This window comes from Cervus elaphus, chromosome 18 (genome assembly GCF_910594005.1).
Source record: "Cervus elaphus chromosome 18, mCerEla1.1, whole genome shotgun sequence".
NCBI lineage: Eukaryota > Metazoa > Chordata > Mammalia > Artiodactyla > Cervidae > Cervus > Cervus elaphus.
In genome coordinates this window covers 118,430,840-118,453,758 of record NC_057832.1, presented here as the reverse complement: position 1 = coordinate 118,453,758, position 22,919 = coordinate 118,430,840, and the positions used below count along the sequence as shown (strand labels likewise).

General features: G+C 49.8%; 2 protein-coding genes across 6 annotated transcripts; one reads left to right on the top strand and one right to left on the bottom strand.

Annotated features, from left to right (window-relative positions):
- Positions 1-8,246: 8,246 nt before the first annotated feature.
- Positions 8,247-12,954, bottom strand: TMEM176A (transmembrane protein 176A). Its single transcript, XM_043872917.1, has 7 exons — positions 12,624-12,954; positions 11,670-11,880; positions 11,111-11,221; positions 9,937-9,993; positions 9,547-9,759; positions 8,889-8,999; positions 8,247-8,534 (listed from the first exon to the last, which is right to left on the bottom strand). Exons 2-7 carry the CDS (start codon positions 11,862-11,864, stop codon positions 8,493-8,495), a joined length of 729 nt encoding a protein of 242 aa, XP_043728852.1. The 5' UTR covers positions 11,865-11,880; positions 12,624-12,954; the 3' UTR covers positions 8,247-8,492.
- A 207-nt stretch (positions 12,955-13,161) lies between these two features.
- TMEM176B (transmembrane protein 176B) lies at positions 13,162-21,505 on the top strand. 5 transcript variants are annotated; one of them, XM_043872912.1, is made up of 8 exons: positions 13,162-13,229; positions 14,078-14,144; positions 15,594-15,790; positions 18,010-18,120; positions 18,742-18,798; positions 19,038-19,259; positions 20,152-20,271; positions 20,754-21,505. In XM_043872912.1, the coding sequence occupies exons 3-8, from the start codon at positions 15,599-15,601 to the stop codon at positions 20,847-20,849; spliced, it is 798 nt and encodes a 265-aa protein (XP_043728847.1). In that variant the 5' UTR covers positions 13,162-13,229; positions 14,078-14,144; positions 15,594-15,598; the 3' UTR covers positions 20,850-21,505. The 5 variants fall into 5 exon arrangements, with proteins under 5 accessions (XP_043728847.1, XP_043728851.1, XP_043728846.1 ...); XM_043872916.1 differs by having other exon boundaries at positions 15,591-15,790; positions 20,757-21,505; XM_043872911.1 differs by having other exon boundaries at positions 15,591-15,790.
- The last annotated feature ends 1,414 nt before the right edge of the window (positions 21,506-22,919 follow it).

The window sequence follows — 22,919 nt, the reverse complement described above, 5'->3', positions numbered from 1 at the left end:
TGGAGTCCTAAAGGAATTCGATGTCACCTGCCATCCTGAAGTTGTCTTTCCCCGGGAATGGAGTGATGGGAAAGTCTCATCCTATTCTGCATAGGCAAAGTGAACTGGCATTGCCCTAGGAATTAGATTGAGCTGGGTCAAAAATTTTTCTCATGATGAAAACTCTTAAAATTTACTTTCTTAGTGACTTTCGAATTTGCAGTACAATGCAGGAGATGGAAGAGATCAGGCTTTGATCCCTGGATCAGGAAGATCTCCTGAAGGAGGAAATGGCAACCCCCTCCACTACTCTTACCTGGAAAATCCGATGGACAGAGGAGCCTGGTGGGCTACAGTCCATGGGGTCACAAGGAGTTGGACACACCTGAAGCAACTAAGCACGCACGCACACGTTAGATTGAATCATATGAGGGTGCTGGTATTTGACCATTTTTGACCTACCCAAAGTGACAGTTTCATATGGTTCAACATGATACATTCTGGACACTGGTCCTTTATTAATTATGCATGCCGACAAGTGTTTTATCATGTTATAAGGCTTATCTAAGTTTTCTTTATTTTTGACGGTCAGAAGTTTCTAATTTTAACACAGTCAAATGTACCAGTCTTTTCTTTTATGGCTGGTGCTTTTGGGGTCCTGTTCAAGAAATCCTTCTTGTCTTTTGTGCTGGGGGTGGCCAGAATGTGTTAGAGGCTGGAGCTGAGCTCTCGAGGTGTCCACCTTGGGGTCTGGGTCACACTGCTTCCACTCCAGCCAGGTTCCTCTGCAACCCCAGATTTGGCTGGGTGTGGGGAGGGAGAAGCCATTTCTGGGGACCCTCTACTGGGGAGCCCGTTTCTAACAAGAGACTTTCAGTGGACTGTTTCCTCACTACTCTTCTGAGCATGGAAGGTCTTACCAGTGGATGGGCAGACCCGTATCCCGCTGAGCCAGGGTTGGGGCACGTCGGGCTAATACCTCTGTGGATGCTCCAGGCTGGGTGGGCTGGAAGGCGGGCTGACTCCAGCTCAGAACTGGGATCTCTGATTCCTGAACTGTGTGTCCCTGGAGCACGTGAGGTGGGGTGGGGAGACATCTGGCTGGAGAGAGGGGAGCAGTAGGAACCCTCCCATCTGCACCGTAATTCTGGATCTGGGGGGATGTCGTTGCACGAATCTAACCAATTGACTCAAGCAGAGCGGGTGTTGGGGGCATGCCTGCTGGGGGAGGGGGAGGATGGCATGGCGTTTGGCCCTTATTCCTCAAGGTCACTTGAGTTTAGGTGAGGCAGAGTCCTACTATTTACAATTCCCTTCCCAGGACCCACAGTGTCTGCTGTGACATGGGAGGTATTAGTAGATGTTTGGTCAATAATGCATTGACAATTTTTAAAGAATTGTGTGAAAAAATTAATTTTTTCTTTCCAGTTTCTTCTGAAGAACACTGTTTGTAGCCACTAGGTGGCGGGGTCAGTTACATCAAGCAGGCTTGTCAGGGAATTCTGATAGGAAGCAGATGTTCATGCGTGCTAAGTCACTTCAGTCAAGTCTGACTTTTTGGGACCCTATGGGCTGTAGCCCACCAGGCTCCTCTCTCCTTGGGACTCTCCAGGCAAGAATACTGGAGTGGGTTGCCATGCCCCCCTCCAGGAGATCTTCCCGACCCAGGGATCAAACCTGCATCTCTTACATCTCATCTCCTGTATTGGCAGGCGGGTTCTTTACCACTAGCGCCACCTGGGAGGCCCAAGGAGGCAGGCAGGAAGCAGGCATTTGAATTTAAATTCCATCTTGTTCTAATTCTATTTTTGAACTTGTTAATCGCTAAGTTTAAAAAACACATTGTCATAAGAAATATTTGCAGAGTAAATCCAAGATAGAGCCCCTGGAGGATTTCTTTCTTCCTCAAGCTAAAGATGGTATGAATTTCTCTTCTACAGTGTTTCCAAATTCAGTCCTTTTAGGGCTCCACTGAATGTAAATTCTTCCCACTCTTCATTCAGATAAATGAAAGTCAACTCAGTTTGCCCTTCTGCTCAGAAGCAGTCTTCTACTGTCCGAATGTGACAGTCTTCTTTGTTTATTGCATCTGGCAGGCCTGAGTCTCTGGGACTGACCCCTTCCCAAGGTCCCCCCATGCCCACCCCAGGTCCTCTTCCATTTCCATCCCCCTTGGTTGCCCTCCCTTCCTTCCAAATAGCTTCAGAGAAGCTATCCTGGGTCTTTGGTTTCCTTCTCTGTAGGAAATCAGATATCTTGGCAGCCCTGACTTTCATTTAAATTTTTTTTTCAAAAGCACATTTATTTGAAACTACAGCTAAAGTCACAGGCTTGCATTAAACAGGTTCCTGTTTTGAGGGGGGGGGGGATGAATATATTCAGTTAAATTTAGTTGCTCATTCCTGTCTGACTGTTTGTGACCCCATGGACTACAGCACGCCAGGCTTCCCTATCCATCACTAACTCTCGGAGCTTGCTCAAACTCATGTCCATCGAGTCGGTGATGTCATCCAACAATTTCATCCTCTGTTGTCCCCTTCTCCTCTGGCCTTCAATCTTTCCCAGCATCAGGACCTTTTCAAATGAATCGGTTCTTCACATCAGGTAGTCAAAGTATTGGAGCTTCAGGTTCAGCATCAGTCCTTCCAATTAATATTCAGGACTGATTTCCTTTAGGATGGACTGGTTGGATCTCCTTGCAGTCCAAGGGACTCTCAAAAGTCTTCTCCAACACCACAGTTCAAAAGCATCAATTCTTTGGCACTCAGCTTTCTTTATAGCCCAACCCTCACATCCATACATGACTACTGGAAAAACCATAGCCTTGACTAGATAGACCTTTGTTGGCAGAGTGATGTTTCTGCTTTCTAATATGCTGTCTAGGTTGGTCATAGTTTTTCTTGCAAGGAGCAAACATCTTTTAATTTCATGGCTGCAGTCACCATCTGCAGTGATTTTTGAGCCCAAGAAAATAAAGTCTGTCACTGTTTCCACTGTTTCTCCATCTATTTGCCATGAAGTGATGGGACCAGATGCCATGATCTTAGTTTTTTGAATGTTGAGTTTTAAGCCAGTTTTTTCACTCTCCTCTTTCACTTTCATCAAGAGGCTCTTTAGTTCCTCTTCAATTTCTTCCATAAGGGTGGTGTCATCTGCATGTCTGAGATTATTGACATTTCTCCCAGCAATCTTGTTTCTACCTTGTGCTTCATTCCAGCCCAGCATTTCTCAAGATGTACTCTGCATAGAAGTTAAATAAGCAGGGTGACAACATACAACTTTGATGTACTATCTTCCCAATTTTGAACCTGTCTGTTGTTCCATGTCTGGTTCTAAATATTTCTTCTTGACCTGCATACAGGTTTCTCAAGAGGTAGGTAAGGTGGTCTGGTATTCCCACCTCTTGAAGAATTTTCCACAGTTTATTGTGATCCACACAGTCAAAGGCTTTGGCATAGTCAATGAGGCAGAAGTAGATGTTTTTCTGGAGCTCTCTTGCTTTTTCTATGATCCAATGGATGTTGGGAATTTGATCTCTGGTTCCTCTGCCTTTTCTAAATCCATCTTGAACATCTGGAAGTTCTCAGTTCCGGTACTGTTGAAACCTAGCTTGGAGGATTTTGAGCATTACTTTGCTAGTGTGTGAGATGAGTGCAATTGTGTGGTAGTTTTGAACATTCTTTGGCATTGCCTTTCTTTGGGATTGGAATGAAAACTGACCTTTTCCAATTCTGTGGCCACTGCTGAGTTTTCCATATTTGCTGTCATATGAGTGCAGCATCATCTTTTAGGATTTGAAATAGCTCAGCTGGAATTCCATCACCTCCACTAGATATGTTCGAAGTGATGCTTCCTAAGTCCCACTTGACTTTGCACTTGAGGATGTCTGGCTTTTGGTGAGTGAATGTATACGCATCTGGAAATGACTTGGAGATGCTGATATAGGGATGGACAAATAACCCCAAATTTGTCTCCTTATCATTATGAATTATCATGAGAATAAAACTGATCTTTGTTTTTCTGTGTGCGGGTCTTTGCATTTTAATACATTCATGTAACCGGTACCACGATCAGGACAAAGACCAAACCATCACCACCACTCCCACCCCCTGCCAAACTCCTGTGTACCGGCTTATTTTTTACTCACACTGAAATGTTGCTGCACAAAATTGTTCATATGTTAAATATAATTGTGTGTTAGTTGCTCAGTCGTGTCTGACTCTTTGTGACCCCATGGACTATAGCCCACCAGGCTTCTCTGTCCATGGAATTCTCCAGGCAAGAATATTGGAGTGGGTTGCCATTCCCTTCTCCAGGGAGTCTTTCCAACTGAGGAATCGAATCTGGGTCTCCTGCATTGCAGGCAGATTCTTTATCATCTAAGCCACCAGGAAAAGCCAACTATAAATACAAACATATATTTTAAAAATATGTGCGACTTGGCTTGCCATCATGGTTTCTGATGAGAAGGGTCATTGGGATTCTCTACTGGTAATAGGTCATTTTTGTCTGGCTTTTTTCAAGATTTTTCTTTGCCTTTAATTTTTAGCCACAAGACAGCTCCTCCAGTGCAAGGTACGGGGTCCTAATTCCAGGAGGGAACGAGTGCAATGTGAGAAGCAAGGAGAGCCTGACTGTATAATGGCCACAAGTGTCCTCTTTATCTCTAGAAATGCTCTTTGCCTGAAAGTCTGATTTTAATGGCACTGTGTCAATTTAATTGTTAGCTCTTTCCCCCATCCTCTTACTTGCTATCTTTCCATATCCTTGTTTTGGATATGCTCCTTTTAAATAGTATATGGGTGAATTTAAAAAAAACACAATCTATCTATGTGCTTTAAATGGACTATTTTGCCCATTCATATTTATCACAGTTCCTCATATAATTTAATTTATAGTCATTTTCTACTTTTTGCTTTTATTTATTGCACTTTAAAAAATATTATTATCTTCACTGATTGATTTTTTTTTCTCCATACTGAAAGTTAAAATTGTAAGATTATTTCTACTCTTTTTTTTTTTTTTTTGGTCTATTTTATTTTTATCAAACACTAGTTGATTTTCAATGTGTCAGTTTCTGGTATACAGCAAGCTGACTCATATATATACATATATAGTTTATTACAAGATATTGAATATAATTCCAGGTGCTTTATAGTAGGACTTGGCTGTTTATACATTTTATATATAGTAGTTTGTATCTGCTAATCCCAAACTCGTAATCTATCTCTCTCCACCCTCTTTCCCCTTTGATAACTGTAAGTTTGTTTTCTATGTCTGTGAATCTGTTTCTGTTTCATAAATAAGTTCATTTGGATAATTTTTTAGATTTCACATATAAGTGACATCATATGACATTATCTTTCTCGGTCTGAGTGACTTGACTTAATATGATAATCTCTAGGTCCATCCATGTTGCTGAAAATGGCATTATTTCATTCCTATTTGTGGCTGAGTTTTATATATATATATATATATATATATATATATATATATACTTATAAATAAAATATTATATATATATATACACACACACACACACACACCACATCTTCTTTACCCAGTCATCTGTCTGCTGGGAGCCAGCACACGAGATCCCACCCATGACAAGGTCGTGAGGAGAAGACCTGGTAAGCAAGGCAGATCAGGACCTCAGGGATTTCGAAAAGCTGCCCCGGCACTCACCTTAAAGATGATCTCTGTCTTTCTGATGCTTGCTATGTTAGACTACTCCCTAATTTCTGTGACACAGGTAGAAGGCCTTCCCCGATCTCTCTCCAAACAGAATCAACTTAAACTTTAATCAATATGTCCCCCAGATGGTGGTATCCTATAAGATTATCCAGGATGAAAGGAGTGTTTCAATTTAGACCCCTTTGCTGGCATTCTAGCCTGCTTGGCAAATGCCTACTAATGCACATGACTGCTCACAACACCTTAATCATGAACAGCATAAAGAACCTGATCACATAAAGGCCCCAATAGGCACAGAGCCCTTCGGGGGTGAGGAAGCCCTATTAGAGAACATAAAATATTATTCTAAAGTGGTTAGAGTTAAAGATTTAGAAAAATAAGTGTTCAGAATTGTTAATTTTAACCAGGAATGCTAAACAGGGGCTGCCTCACCAGAGCTGCAGAGTCTTTGTGTGGTAAACCTTTTAGATAAATTTAACTGATAACTTCAGCAAAAGGACTGACCTTTGTGTTCATTAAAGAATAGATAACAGAAAACAGCTTTGCATTCACACAGGTCATAAAATGTCAATAGGCCCCATGGCTAGAAGATAATGTACAAGACTCTCACAAAGAAGTATGCAGAAAACACCCTGGTTTCATGAAGGATAAGCTGATGTAATATTAAACTATCTTCCCCTTAAAAATGTACTAACTTAGAATATAAAAGCTACAGTAAAAAATAAAGATTTGCCAGACTCTGCTGCACCCCCCGTCTGGTCTCTCTCTCTCTCCAACGCTGTTCATCCTGAGGGTACCCCTGGATCCTGCCGAGGCTGGAGGCATGAACATTTAGGTTGCTTCCATGTGTTGGCTATTATAAACAGTGCTATGAATATTGGGGTGCATTTATCATTTTGCACATATGTAGCTTTTCTTTTTTATTGGCATGTATCATTTTGAATTAGAATTTTCTGCAGATATATGTCCAGTAGTGGGATTGCTGGGTCATGAGGCAGCTCTATTTTTGTTTTTTTAAGAAAACTCCAGACTGTGTCCACAGTGGCTGCACCAACTTACATACCCACCAACAGTGTCGGAAGTTTCCCTTTTCTCTTCATCCTCTAGAAAACTTATTATTTGTAGACTTTTTGATGATATCCATTCTGACTACTGTGAGGTGATATCTCATTGTAGTTTTGATTTACATTTCTCTAATAATTTGCAATGTTGAACATCATGTGTGACAAAGGTTAAATATAATCAATATCTTTAGTTCTTTTCTCAACTAGACTCCAGGATTGTTGCCTAGAGAATCCTGTGGACAGAGGAGCCTGGTTGGCTGCTGTCCATAGGGTCGCACAGAGTTGGACACGACTGAGCGACTTCATTTTCACTTTTCACTTTCATGCATTGGAGAAGGAAATGGGAACCCACTCCAGTGTTCTTGCCTGGAGAATCCCAGGGACAGAGGAGCCCGGTGGGCTGCCGTCTATGGGGTCGCACAGAGTCGGACAAGACTGAAGTGACTTAGCAGCAGCAGCAGACAAGAGGGAGTCATATAATGTTGCAATTTCTTTTTAGTTAATGCCGTTTGACGGATTTAAGACATTCTCTTTGTTTTTTAAAACATTTATTTTAATGTGTTTAGATGATAATTTCTATTTACTCTGCTTTGTATTTGCGTGCTTCCTTTCTCTGAGAATCCTTTCCCCTTGTTGACACTGCTGTGTATCCTTGTTCTAATAAAACTCAGCCGTGAGTATAACTTGAGGTGGAGTTCATTCCTTCAAGTGGAGCACTGAGCGTGTGGGTAGCTGTGGGACTCCAAATGGGCAGATGCCGGTTTCAAGACTCAGTTCTCTGAATTCATGCTCCTGCTTCTATTATGGCTTATTCAGGTTGGCCATGAATTTAAAAACACATGACTCCTATTTTATCCAGAAGTTATAGGTATCTTTTTTTGTGGGTGGTAGTGATTTAGTCATTAAGTCGTGTCTGACTCTTGCAACCCCATGGACTGTAGCCCGCCAGGCTCCTCTGTCCATGGGATTCTCCAGGCAAGAGTACTGGAGTGGATTGCCATTTCCTTCTCCAGGGGGTCTCCCTGACCCAGGAATTGAACCCTGGTCTTCTGCATTGCAGGCAGATTCTTTACTGACTGAGCTGTGAGGGAAGCCCCCCCCCCTTTTTTTTGTGGGATAAGTATCCAAGGTTTGTATTTCATCACATTGTTGGATGTTCTAGCTTTGTAAAAAAGATTTCTGAAATGATTGCTTCTCAGTGTTATCTTATCTAATTCTTAATATTTCCAAACAGTCAAAATAAAAAAAAAGTCCAACTCTCAAATGGTCAAGGATTTACCCTCTTAACTCTGAATTGTAAGGAGCCGGGCTCAGAGCCTCCATTCCTTTCATCCATCCCTGGGTATTTGGACCCAGTTCCCAGTACCAGCCTCAAAGAGACTCTGTTTTCAGGGATGGTTACTATAGCCCCAGAGAGGGGTTGGGAGTAGGGGGTATCTTCCTAGCTTTGCTGTTGGCTCATTCTCCTCTGTCTCCCTCCAGCCAAGAGAAATACCCTAGGCAAGAAGCTGGGAGCAACAGCACAGGAGTTTATTATCATCAGTGCTTAAGAGGGGCATGAGGCAGGCAGGTGGTGAAGGCGAGCCGGAAATGGCAAGAACAGCTGAGACAGTGGAGCAGGTGGCGGCTGAGCGGGAGGATCACCGGGGCAGACAGGGCCTCTCTTCCTGGCCTGGCTCTTCTCCCAGGATGCTTGGATACCCAGTCCAGGCGGAAGCTCCAGGCACGAGTCCTCTGGAGAGGCAGGGCTGGATCTCACTCACTCCTGGCAGTTTCTTCCAAGGGAAGGTCTCTTTTCTAAGGGAAAAGGAGGCAGTGAGACAGCCCACGGGGGAGAGACAGTGTAAATGCTCTCCTCCAGGGCAGCTCAGTTCTGGAGTCAATCGGATGTGACATCAGCCTCCTGCAAAGAGCCCCAGGTCCCACCATGGACCTGCGTGTTCTTGGCTCCCTAGGGTCTTCGGATTGGTTACCACTTAGTCAGGGATAGAAGCTCTCTGAGTTGGGCCACCACGGGGGTAGAAAGACAGGAATCACGCCCATTGAGACTCTCTGTAAGGACTCTTTTCTCCTCCCCAAACCACCCACTCTCCATTCCTGTTCCTGCCAGACAGCCTTGCTGCTCCCACTACGCAAGCTTTAGGGACTCACCTCCTTACGTCTGTATCTTCTCCAGCAGCACAGACACAGGGGCAGCAGAGACACCAGAAGCAGTAGAACCCAGACCCCTATCAGCATGGCATTGATGCTTATGAACAGGGCCTGGGGACAGAGGACCAAAGCCGTGAGTCCCCAGAGTGACTGTTGCCACATGGAGTCTGTGTCCCCCTTCCACACGGCACAGGGTCACTCTCCACCCCATTCGTCCCATTCCCCATGTCTGTAGCTTCCAGGGTTGGGAGGATGGGATGAAGAAGGAGCCCTGTGTTGGGGGGTCTGTGGGTGTAGCGTGGAGAGAGCAGCCAGGAGCCCCGTTGGTGTCCTCATCAGAACAGGGACAGGCTTGGGCTGTGATCCGTTTCCCTGACAACCCTGAGACCTGAACGGGCATTGAACCTCTTCACACCCCTTCCCGTATGTGCAATATTAGCTCTATCGGCTCATTTATTCTGATTTCGACGTCTGTATTTCCCACGGATCTGTAATGCCCACAAACCGCAGGGACTGCTTGTATTTTGTTCACCGCCATGTCTGTCTGTCGGGGCAGAACAGGTTACACCCTCTTTGATGGATGGCTTCCCTCCCATCCAGGGTCAGGCTCCCCCCACCCCGTCCCCTGCCAGCTGCCGTGTGTCCCCCGCCTGGCTACCTTCAGCATGTTCATGTAGGCGGTGCACTGCTGCAGCCTCCCGAGTTCTGGACCCGAGGGGCTGGGGGCCCCGGTGGGCCTCCAGGAGGAGGAGACATTACAGATGCCCTTATAGAAAATAAAGTGGTACTCATAGAATCTTCCAGCCCCGATGATGATGGCGGCAGTGGCCGTGGAGAAGGCTGCCAGGGCGAGCAGGGTCCTCAGCAGGGCCTGGTGAGGAGTGGATGCAGAGACCTTGGAGACTCAGTCTCTCTGGCACCCAGCCAGGGGTCAGAGGTGGGGCGGGGGGAAGCCCAGGGGAGGGGCGTGTGATGGAGCCAGACGGGTTGCTTGGGAAGGCCTCCAGCTTCTGGGCCTGGTGCTAACCCCTGCCCTTCCCCAACTCACCCAGTAGATGCCACCTCGTTTCTCATAAATGAAGGCGACAGCTCCAGCCAGCACAGCCTGGGGAGAGGTTGAAGCTGCTGGGTTTGTGCAGAACCCCCACTCCCCCATCCCCTGCCCCCTCCCCAGCTGCCTGCTTCCTTTTTCCTCCATGACTCCCGCAGCCATCTAGCTGGCCCTTCCCCACAACACTCCACATAGGCCCGAGGTCTGTGGTCTGTAAGATCACGGGGAGAGTATTGAGGCCTGAATTAAAACTCCTGAGGCTGTAGGACCCTCTACTTAGGGGACGTGGACAAATGCTCATGGTCAAGCCAGGAGTGAGCCCTCATTCCCTTCTCCAAACTCTCTCTTTCGAGGCAGCACCAGGGGCTTTACGAAAGCTCCAGGGTGGTGGGGTGGAAGGTCCAGGTTGTTGGAGGGGCTCTCGGTATAGGATGAGGGTCAGCCACCTCCGGCTGGGCGTGGGCGCCCATTCCAACAGCGTTCAGTCTCCCACCCAGAGGGCCTTCCAGGACACGAAGCCTGGTCGATCTCGGAGGACAGATGGATCAGGATCCTGTCTGGCAATGCTGTAGCTCATCTCAGTGTGTTTTTGCCGTGGGCTGGGTGAGGATGGTTGCTTTTGACTCCTCTCTTCATACGTGCGCTTTCTTGTTCTGTGAGTGTGGGCAGGACACGGGGTGCCTTGGTCCTGCCATGACCTGCCCCCCCATCTCCTGCTGCAGGCGGCATACCCGCTTCTGCTGACATCACCACTGTGGCCCAGGGATCCCCCCTCCCCCGAGAGCCCAGTGTGCAGGACCCGCAGAGGACCATGCGAAGCTGCCAGGAGGTGCCCCTGGCTTGCACACCCTCCGGCACGTCCTGCCTCCCCCATCTCAAAGGAGTGCCGGTGTCTAGAGATGAGCCCGCCCCAAGATCCTCAGCTGATCTCCTGCTGAAGGTGGGAGAAGCAGTGGGAGAGGCCCTGGGCAGGGACCTGGGAGAGCTGACCAGTGACCGTGGCCCTCCCAGCCCTTGGCTCGGCTGGTTGCCCGTCTGTAGAAGCAGGGCGTTGGCCTGGAGGAGCCGGGGGTGTGTTCAGGTGCTAACAGTCCACATTTTGATGGGGTCGATGGTAACGGTCTCTCTCTCCTCGGGTCCATTCTGCCCACCGCCCTCCCGCCCCACTCACCACAGCCCCCGTCCAGATGGGAGCTCCTGAATTCCGCAGGGTGGTGGAGGAGAGGATATAGAGGAATCCCCCCAGGATCCCACTCAGCACCCCCAGCACGATCTGCACCACCTGAAAGATGAGAAACCTGAGCACGTGGATCCCAGGAGCAGCCCTCTGTGCCTGTCTCAGGGTAGCTTTGGGGAGACCTGCCACTCCAGGTATTAACAGAACCTCATGAAAGAGAGAGAAAAACGAGGTGGGAAAGGAAGGCAGAGGAGAGGAGGAGAAAGAAGGGGAGGGGAGGGAGAGGATGAGCTCAGGGCTCCCCCAGCTGGGACTTTAAATGGTCAGGGGCTCCTTTGCGCCCTTCAGCCCGTAGCCTACCCTACCTACAGTTCTCATTGAGAGGTAAGTGGGGGGATAAGCAGGAACTTGGTCTCTGGTTAGAAGATAAGGCTGGCTTAGCATCCTGTTAAGAGCGAGACTGGCAGGGAGCATGCACAGTGAGAGGAGAGGGGCTTCCCCTTCTAGGTCTGGGGAGCCTAGGTTCCAGTCTGCGCCCCTCAGCCTTACTCACCCAGGAGGTCAGCAGCAGCCGGTGGCGGCCCAGGGCCCTGGAGGTGGCACGGGGCCTGGGCAGGAGGAGGGGCTGCAGCAGGGAGCACCCACCTAGCAGGAGCTTGGCCAGACCTGACTCGTGGTGGAAGTGCACCTGGATGTAGGCAGGCTGGGGAGCCCTGGGGGCCTCCTCCCCGCGGTCCACCGTCTCCATGCCTCTGGACACCTGCCTGGCAGGGCGGAAGGGAGCGTCAGGGGTGAAGAGTGGGCAGGAGGAGGTTGGCACAGATTCCACAGGAGCTGGCGGAGACCCCCCACCCCCCCAGGTCACAGAGCAGCACCTAGGACCTGTCTTGAGGGGGCATCTTGTGAAGGATGCCCAAGTCTCCCGAGGCTGGGACCACTGCTCAGTCCATGGGGCCTCCCCTTCACCCCAGACCTTCCCTCCATCCTCCTCCCATCACCTTGGGGGCTGGACCAGGCTGTGTCCCAGAGTTCTCACTTCTCCCCTCTGCCCCCAGCAGGCTTGTGCCACCCCAGCCCCCCGCCCCTGGCTCCTCTCTCTGCCTCTTCCCCTCCGGAGCTCCCAGGCTGCTGAGCAGAACCGAGTCCTGGCTGCCTGCTGAACTTCTCTGGAAGCAGCTGTTCCCTAGCTGAATCTGGGGACCCTCCAGCAACCCCTAAATATCTCCTCAGTTCTGTTCTAACTGCCCCCCCACCCCAGCCCCACCAACCCAGCTTGAAGGATGAAGCCGTGGTTGGAGACAGAGACCAAAGGTGGGAACGACTTGGCATCAATGCACCTGGCCCCCGACTCCTGCACCTTCCTGGAGGCTCATCCTCTGCAGGGGAGGTTTGTCCCTCCCTCTCACCCTGCCCAGCAAGTTCTGGAGGGCCTGTGGCGGCAGGGTGGGGCCTCCTCTGAGAAGGGTCTTGGGGGAAAGGGCCCCCCCAGGCTGTGGATCTGCCTCACCTGCACTCCTCAGGGACCGGCAGTGGAGAGTGGTGGGCAGGGCTGCGGAGACCCGAGCAGGCAGAAGCAGGAGGTACTTGGTGGAGTGCCAGCAGGGAAGGATGAGGCAACTTCCCAGCGCACGGCTGGAGCACAGGGCCCCTCCAAGGTTTTCCAGCTGCTGGGAAAGCTGGGCTCTGGCATCCAGCAGAGCGCAAGGGCCAGGTGGGTGGCCTGGGAGACTGAAGAGCTGCCCAGCCCTGGGAAACCCGAAGAGGCCATTCTGTCTCCCGTCCCCACCAGGGCGGGGGCTTTCTGATCAAGGATTCCCCCAGTGTGTGTGTTGTCTGAGTAGGTATGGATGTGCCAGGGTGTGTGTGTGTGTGTGTGTGTCTGTGTGTCTGTGTTCTCTGCCTTCTCTGGCCAGCCTGACTGTCTGCTCAAGACCAAATCCCCCCTAGAGGGGCCCTTTTGGCCCAGCCTCTTTCTGGGAAGTCAGGATGCTGCAGGTCAGGTCCTCATCACTCCACCCCTTCCTCTGCCCTCCCCCACCCCCTAGCGGGGCTCAGCTCTGGGCAGCTCCTCCCAGCTCTGCCTGCTCGGCCGCTGGCTCCCAGAGAACAGCAGGTGAGTAGGAGGCTTCACAGCCTAGGCGATCCCCCCCTTAGGAGACGCTCGCTGCCAGACCCCACCCCCACAACTCTCTCTAGGAGGCTCCAAGACCAGGCCCCAAAGCCCCCATCCTGTCCTGTCTCACAGGATGCCATTCTCCTAGGTTCCTGGTTCCCCTAGGACCTGCTTGGAAGGGAGGGATACATTAGCAAGAGGATGGGATCCTAGAAAAATGCCTGGGGAGGGCTGGGAGCCCGTGTCTGGCCACATCAACTGGGCGGCTGTCCCTCCCTAGTGCCTTATGCCTCTGTTCCAGGGGTGAGGCGGCTGAGGCTAAGGAGGGTTCGCTGTGAGAGGTCTTTTGGTAGGAAAGGTGGAAGGTGGAGGGCCCAGGTATAGCATGGGCCCTGACCCTTTCTCTCCAGCTTGAGGGGGAACAGGGAGGAGCCGGGCAGAGAGGAGGGTCCAGGGCTGTGAGGAAGAGCTCCATAGCCTGGAGTCAGCGTGGGTGTGAAAGGGAACCTTCATGGGGCTGGCCTGGCTCAGAGGAAGAGCAGGAATCTAGGCTGATCTGGGGACTGGAGTTGGGAGGGGGGATGGAGGGGGATGTGGTGGTACCCAGAGGACTTGTGGGTGGAGGGGGGAGGTGGCGGTACCCAGAGGACTTGGGGGAGGTGGACGGGGAAAGAGGTGGTACCCAGAGGACTTGGGGGCAGTGGTGGGAAAGAGGTGGTACCCAGAGGACTTGGAGGCAGCAGGAGCTTAAGGCACGTTCTGGGCCTCAATATGATGCTGATTCTTGGAGCCCAAGGATGATCCAGCTACAATTCTGACTAGGCTTCCTGGCATGGGTCTGTGAACAGGTCTGAACCTCCTTGCACATCTGCACAATCGTCTGACACCCGACTTGTATCCTTCACAGGAGGCCAGGTAGGTGAAGCGTGAAGCTGCTCTGAGTAGCTCATACAATACAGATGGGAAGACTTTTAAGTTTATCGTCCTCACTGGTGTTATTAGAATAGTTATTAATAATGCTCTGATTTAAACAGTGATTATTAGGACGACCATGAGAATTGCTTGTAGGGGATTTCTTTTGGAACGAGGCATGTTAATTCCAAAATATGCAAGGAGAAGTAATCTAGCAAAAGTGACCATCAAAGAGAAAAGTAACATGGTGAGGGGGTCAATGAAATAGCTCAACTAAATATTAAACTCTGTATTCATAGTTAAAATTATGGTCATGGTGCATGACTCATCAGATCCACCAATGGGCTGGTTAGAGACTAAAACAGACTTAGTTTCCTATGGGAATTTCATTTTTGCTCCAGGGAATATTTTAAATCAGTGGCAGAAAGATGATGCATTCTGTAAACAGGATATATTTTCAGAAGTTTAGCATCTGAAAAAAGCAAAACCAATTTGGATCCATTTTCCCCAGCTTACAAGGTAAGTTCCAGATAGATCAACATTTAAATGTGAAAACTGAAAACATAAAAGCACTTAGAAGAAAACAGGGAAGAATTATTATTTCATGATCTTGACATCTCAAAGTCCTTTTTAAGTATGATATAAAACCCAGAAATCATAAAAATTGACTGAAAACTTTCATTATATATAAAAATACAAGCTAAGTCAAAAATAAATTACAGATATTAAAGCCCTATCTGCAAGTCATGTCACAGGTGGTAATTTTTCAAACACACAAAGAACTCCTGTGAAGACCAAAACAAAACAAGAAAATAAGGCCGTCATAGGATATGAAAGGGAAGCTCACAAAAGAAGAGGAAAAAGGCTCTTAAACATGAAAAGAAAGTCAACCTCAGTCATAATGGGAGAATTAACAATACTGGAATAGCCACAGAAGTGGATTGGAATAGTCACAGAAAGCATATTAGAAAATGGTAATATTTTTCTGCCTGGAAGGCAACTAGCTGGCTAGGAGAGAAAGATAGGACAGAGGATTTTAGCAGTATACACTTATTTATCTTTTGATTTTTTTTTAACCATATAAAAGTATTATGTGTAAATATATATACCATGTTGCTAAAATAATTCAGATTCCTTTCTTTGTTAATCCCAAGCCCCAGACAAACTGTATCCGACCATTTGGGGAAGAGACCCCAGAATACATATGGTGAAAACTCTACAGGTGATTCAGATTTGTATTCCAAATTAAGATCAGGGACTTTCCTGGTGGTTCAGTAGTTAAGACTCTGAATTTTCTAGCCTGGGGCATGGGTTCGATCCCTGGTCAAAGAACTGAGATCCCACATGCAGGGACTTGACAAGGAGACTATTTTCTTTCCCTGCATTCGTGCTGTGTATTCCTTTTCCCCTTCCTCCGCTCTCAGACCTCACTCCTGTACATCTCCCCAGCAGGAAGGATGGCCCAGAACATGCTGACTGTGAATGGAGTTGATGTGGGCTCTATGCTCTCCCAGCCCACCCACATTGACATCCACATCCACCAGGAATCCGCTTTGGCCCAACTGCTAAAAGCTGGGAGTTCCCTGGTGGAGCGCCTGTCTCACCGTCCTGCCAAGGCCAGGATAGGCTACGGACAGCTGGCACTAGGGGTAAGAGTGGGCTGGCTGGAGAGGTGGGTTAGCAAGGTGACACAGAGGTGGGTAACGCTCCTTCTCCAATATTATGCAAGAAAAGAAAGTGGGTGGAATCCCCATGAAAACTCACAATTTGTATCCCCGCCTGTTTGGAAGTTTCTACACAGAGATGGAGATGGAAAGAAGTAAGGGATCACTCCTCTGGTGCAATGTGAGTAGTCCCAGCCAGAGGTAGGGGTGGGCGGGTGGAAGGATCAGTGGAGGCTGTTGAACCCATGTGGACCGAGGGCCTACAGATGCCAGGTGATATGATAGGCGTGTTGGGGGGGAAGGCTTAAGCCAGAATCCCTCGGTGATCACCTCAAGGTACTCAGCATCCCTCAGAAAGATCAGGCAACTACACAAACGCCTAGAGGTAAAGGTAGATCAAGTGGCCACCTGATGCGAAGAGTCAACTCATCAGAAAAGACCCTGATGCTGGGAAAGATCAAAGGCAAAAGGAGAAGAGGGCAGCAGAAGATGAGATGGTTGTTTGGCATGACTGATTCAATGGACATGAGCAAGCTCCAGGAGTTGGTGATGGACAGGGAAGCCTGGCGTGCTGCAGTCCATGGGGCTGCAAAGAGTTGGACACGACTGAGCGACTGAACAACAACAGGAGACGTGCTTGGAAGACTGGACAGCCTCCTGCAGAGGGCATCCTGCAGGGGATGGCATCTGAGCGAGACCTTGAATGGAGAAGAAATGTGTTTAACAGATAGAGGTGGAGGATGGGAGGAGAATGGTTCTCAGGTTTCGAGAATGCCTAGAACAAGGGTAAAGAAACCAGAAAGCATAGGGCAGGTTCTGTCAGAGTAAAGAGAATGAGACTCCTGGCTGATTAGACTGGAAATACACACCAGTACTGCTGAGAGCCTTGAGTGACTAGCTGAGGAGTTCGTCCTGGATCAGCTTTGATGGTGGGAAGGATTGGATATGGAGGGATTCTGGGGCAGGCACCTGAGCTTCAGGCAGCCCCCCAGCCAGGTGGTGTCCAGGTAAGAATTATAGAGGGTCGGCACCTGTGAGGCAACAGCAAAAATGACGAGGAGAGGAGTCCAAGTCTTTGGTGGGTGGGGTCACTTGGGAGTGGGTGAACTTGGGGTACCAGGGAGGAGAGGAGTCTGAGAGGATGCTGAGGTTTGGAGTGAGGGTGGCCAGAACACTGGAGCCCTGGAAGTAAGCGAGGCAGACCCTGGGGGTGTGGGGGGTGGACTCTGGCATTTGGATGCGATGAATCTGAGAGGCTGGCAGGACACGTAGGTGATGATGTCCATGTAGGTGGTGATGTCCAAGAAGCTGTGATAGCCAGATCCTCCAGGAAACAGACACTGAGTGGGGAGCTGGGTGTGCTAAAGGTTTACTGGGATGTAACATCATGCAGTGAAAAGGGCAGGAGTGGGCAGGGGGAGAGCGGAGATCTTGATGGAGGCCTGATGAGGTCTGTAGTAGCCCAGTAGGGAGCTTGGGAGCAAAGACTGCCCATCACAGGAGTCCCGTTCTAGGTGGAAATGGCCCTCGAACCACCACCTTGCTTAATCATTGCTGGGCAGCTATCCCTAAAGAATGTGCCTTCAGATTGAAAGATGAGCGGACCCCGAAGACACTGACCACTGCAGGCTATCAGCTAGTGAAGTGTGCAAGTCGCTCAGTCCTGTCTGACTCTTTGTGACCCCGTGGACTGGAGCCCACCAGGCTCCTCTGTCCATGGGATTCTCCAGGCCAGAATACTGGAGTGGGTGACCATTCCCTTCTCCAGGGGATTTTCCCGACCCAGGGATTAAACCTGGGTCTCCTGCATTGCCGGCAGATTCTTTACCGTCTAAGCTACCAGGGAAGCCCAGGCTGTCAGCCAACCACACTCCTTTCTGGAAGAAGGTCTTTGCGGCCCATCCTGGACAGGATGGTGGGCTTCCCATGGGAAAAAGAGGAGAAAAGAAGCAAGAAGCATCAAGTGGGATGACAAGCTGTGGTATTTAGGAAAACTAGGATTAATGAAGGATAAAATGCTGTCGAGTCGGAGGGGTGAGGGAGAAGCAGGATGCACTGCTTCCTGGATAGAACTTCCAGAATCCAAGCAGAGAAGTCAAGGCGGGATAAGAGAGGGGAGCCAGGCCCAGGCGCTGGGAGCTGGGGGGCTGTGCCCGGAGCGCGTGGGCTCATGGGAAGGGGCGTGGCTTTCCCCGTCTCTGCAGGTGACCCAGCTGTTGCTCGGGGCTATCAGCTGTGCCCTCGGCGGGCTTCTCTACTTGGGACCCTGGATTCAGCTGCGGGCCTCGGGCTGTGCCTTGTGGGCAGGGTCTGTGGTGAGTAAGAAAGGGGTGATGAGTCTGTGGCCATACCATCCTGAACGCGCCCGATCTCCTCTGACCTCGGATGCTAAGCAGGGTCGGGCCTGGCTAGTACTTGGATGGGAGGGAAGGGCTGTGAGCTCCTTGGGAGGCAAGTGGTCATGGACAAGGAGAAAGAAAGTTCCTCTGGATCTGGGTCGTGGATCAGGGGAAGAGACCACAGACCCAGCGACCAAATGCCTTATGTTATGAGGAGGCTGGTGGGATGAGACGGTTGGATGGCACCACGACTCAACAGGACATGAGTTTGGGTAAGCTCGGGAGATGATGAAGGACAGGGAAGTCTGGCGTGCTGCAGTCCATGGGGTCGCAAAGAGTCGGACACCACTCAGTGACTGAACAACAATGATGAGGCGGCTGCCTTGGGGGGTGGACAAAACCCTTTCACCCTCCGTTTTCCTCTTAAAGGCATGGCTGGGAAGAGTCAGACAGTTGTGAGCGGAGTCCTGTCTGTCTGCTAGGTTCCTTTGCCTGGCTCTTGGATCCTGCTTCAAACTGGCTGTTCTGGGGCCTGTTGGGAGAAGTGTGATGGGAGACAGTCAACTGGAGGGCTTTTCTGGTGTCTTCTCTTCCTAGGCCATTGCAGCAGGAGTTGGGGCCATTGTCCACGAGAAGCGCGGGGGCAAACTCTCAGTGAGTCAGGCATCCTCTGCCCCACCTTGCCCTCTGTCCCCCTACTACGTCTCTGTTTTCCTGCTCTATTTTTCTGTCTTCTCTCCTTTGGTTTCAAATATCCTAAGATCTTTCCTGGAGGGGTAGGGAGGGCTTATCCCGGGCCAGGAAGCTGGGGAAGAGGAGGTTGGTTTGAGCCCGGGACCCCACGGCTCTGCCATGCATGGAGGGGGACCACCTCTTGAACCTCTCTCTTCTAGGGCTGCGTATCAGGTCTGCTCACTCTGGCTGGCATTGCCACGGCCGTGGCCGCTGTCGTCTTCTGTGTGAATAGCTTCATCTGGCAAGGTGATGGCTTCGACGACATCAGCTCCGTGTGTGATTCCTTAGTCCCTGTCACCCCCACCTCTTGGTACCAACGAAGAAGTTCCTATTCATCGTGGGAGGAGGAGAACTGCAGAAGATACATGCAAATGCTGATGGTGAGAAAGGAGAGTCAGTGTTCTAAGAACACATCACAGCTGTAAATTGGGGGACTGGGGCACCAGAGGGCAGAGATGAAGGCCCTCTGAGCATGGACCTCATCTGAAGTTGTTGGTTCAGGAGGGTTTAACTTAAATTGAAGACACCGTTCAGATCTCGGGGCATGATCATTCCCTGAATCAAAGGGGATGAGGAGCAAAGAGGAGACAGGATATCGTGAGCCACCCTTCTGTCTTTCCTGATGTGTGACTGCTGTCACTCATCCCCTGCCAGGGAACACACCGGCCCCAAAGGCAGTGACTTACCACTGCAGTTGGTTAGTATGTCTCACATTCTGTGGGCTGAGGAGGCTCACACGGGCAGTCCTCACTTGGGTTTCCTCAGGCAGTTGCAGTCATGGGTCAGTTGGGTGTGAAGTCATCCAGGAGCTTGATTGGCTGGACTGCCAAGATGGCGCACTCACATGTCAGGGGGCTCAGCGGGGTGGCGGGGGGGATCAGCCAGGGAGGCTACAATGGCTTCTCCTTGTGGCTTGGGCAACTGGGTTACAATATGCAGCGTCCCACTGTGAGCATTTTAAAACGTAGGCAATGGAAGCTGCCAGGCCGTAGAGTCACTTCCACTGTATTTCATTGATCAAAGCATTTCCAGGCTTTGATTCCAGGGGGTTGGGTGATAGTTTCCACCTCTTCACAGGGTGTGGTAAGGTCACCCTGCAGACAAGCAAATGGGATGGAGACTGGCTGCCCCTGTGGTTGGAAAATTCAGTTTGCATCTGGGTGAGAAGGAGTTAGTTGAATAGACTCTGATACCTCCTCGCAAGATGAGAGTAACAGAGGAATCACAGGAGCTGACTCCTGACTGTAACTTTTTTTTCCCCTTTATCTTCAGGATTTGTTCCTAGGAATCCGTGCTCTGCTCCTGGCTATCTGTATCCTGCAGGTCATTGTGTCCTTGGCTTCCCTGGGCGTGGGTCTTCGAAGCTTCTGTGGCCAGAGCTCCCAAGCCCTGGTGAGCTGTTAGGGAGAAAGATCCCCTGGAGGAGGAAATGGCAACCCACTCCAGTATTCTTGTCTGGAGATCCCAGAGACAGAGGAGCCTGGCGGGCTACGGTTCACGGGGTAGCAAAGAGTCAGACACGTCACGCAGCAAAAGGGCGAGCCTGGCCGGTGTGGCCCTAGGGAAAGACAGCGGGGCAGGAACGGCTGAGCAGTGGTCATGTTCCCCTCACTCAGCCCTTCCCTTTTCTCTCTGGGGAAGTGACCCCAGCACTTCGTCCTGGGTTAACATCTGCCTCCCCCCACTTCTTTGCTCTCAGTTCTCCACTTTCTCTCTTTTCTGGCCTAGATCTTGTCTCGCTCTCCTTCTTCCATCACCTTTTCCTTCTCTCCTTCTTTCCTTTGCCTGATTTCCAAACGGAGCTGACTCTGTCCCATCCTTTTCCTCCCAAGAATTGATTTTCTTCCTCTGTGTGTGTGTGTGTGTTTTCCCAGCAGGATGAGGAAGGGTCAGAGAGAAATCTGCTGGGGGAGAATTCAGTGCCTCCCTCCCCCTCCAAGGAGAAGACCACGGCTGTCATTGTCCTGTGAGCAGCCAGAGACCCTTGCCTGGACCCTGCATGTCCCTCCTGAATAGCCCAGGGCCCCTCAGCACCCTGTCCCGCAGACTTGCTTCTGCTTTTCTTCTCCCCACCTTCACCCACTGTGGCCACTCCAGGGTCCTCCATCAGTGAACAGGTATTGCCACATTTCCCTCAGTGCTGATTAAACAGAAGCAACCCCAAAGAATGATTTTGTGCAGAAAAGATGTAGTCTTCTTTTGTTAATATACCTGGTGCATTGATACTCATGGAATTAAATGAGAATTACGCGTGAGATCCAGCCAGTCCATCCTAAAGGAAATCAGTCCTGAATACTCATTGGAAGGACTGATGCTAAAGCTGAAACTCCAATACTTTGGCCACCTGATGTGAAGAGCTGACTCTTGGAAAAGACCCCGATGCTGGGAAAGATTGAAGGCCAGAGGAGAAGGGGACGACAGAAGATGAGGTGGTTGGCTGGCATCACTGACTCGATGGACATGAGTTTGAGCAAGCTCTGGGATTTGGTGATGGGCAGGGAGGCCTGGTGTGCTGCAGTCCATGGGGTCGCAAAGTCTCGGACACGACTGAGTGACTGAACTGACTGACTGACGTATTATGTGGAAACCGGGTCTGAATAAGACTAAATTTTTGTTCTGCTCTATATCCCAAGTGCAAAGTCTCCTTTTGACCATTTCCTTCTGTTCAGTGTAAAGTGAAAATAGCTATCACAGACTTAGGATCTTGTTGCCTATTGTCTTTAAGCATCTATAATGGATCTGTGGACTTTACAGAGCCATGAGAGACAGGGACCGAGATCATTGCCTCCCTCCCTCCCTTTCTTCCTTCCCTTCCTCTTCCTCCCCCTCCGTCTTTTTACTTTCTTTCCTTCCTCCCTCCATCCCTTCCTTCTTTTCTTTTTCTCTGTCTCCTCCATCTCTTTCTCATTCTCTTCTTTTTTGCAGTAATTACTGTTGGTTCTCTTGCTACACACACACCACACACACACATACACCTGTTATTCACCTCTCATGGTAAATGATATGACTGATAAGCTTTTTATTTTTTAAATTTTCTGTGTACAATATAAATACATAGATATAAGCATTTCTGTTATGGAACCGGGTTCATTTGTCCAATGTGCAGCAAGCATCACCAACTGCCAAGATGCTGAGGTTTGCATCAGAGAAGGCGTTTACTCACGAGACAGCCAAGTGAGGAGATGGGAGAATGAATCTCAAATGTGCCTCCCGAAGGCGAGGGGCTTGAAGTCTTTGTGGGGTAGAGAAGCAGGGTGGTCTTAAGTGTGGAGAAAGGGGACTGCAAGTGGGGAAAGGTGAGGTAGCTGGTGCTCTGTACCAGCGTGTCTGATTTATGGGCTTCGTCATGAGATGCATGTCCAAAAATGGAGGCACTAGCATGACCAGAGGGTGGAGTTTTCCGATGTCAAAAGGTCATTCACTGGACCCTCCTGCAGGCTGAGTTTTAGGATTGGTGGTCCCAATCTATCTTAGCCAACTTGAACTGGACAGGGACTGAATCCAAGTCCTGGAAAACAACTTAAACCATTTTTACTACAAGCTTCCCTTGTGGCTCAGACGGTAAAGAATCTGCCTGCAGTGCAGGAGACCTGGGTTCAATCCCTGGGTCAGGAAGATCCCCTGGAGAGGGAAATGGCCACCCACTCCAGTATTCTTGCCTGGAGAATTCCATGGACAGAGGAGCCTGGTGGGCTACAGCCCATGGGATCATAAAGAATTGGACATGACTGAGGAGCCAGCATTATTACTACAGTGACCCATTTGTTAGAGGCGTTATCTATAGGGGACCATTAAGGAGTCCAAAAACAATTAGGATGAGCTTGGTCAGTGAAGGCAGCTTCCAAGGGAAGGGGTTTTAACAAGCTGTTTCCTTACCTGCTGTAGGATGGTACCTACATCTGTAGGATGAGCCGCAGAATCTCTGTTGATCACTGATTTCTGTCAGCCTGAGCTGTCCTGGTGGCTCAGTGGTGAAAGAAGCCACCTGCCAAGGCAGGCAACATGGGTTTGATCCCTGGGTCGGGAAGATCCCCTGGAGA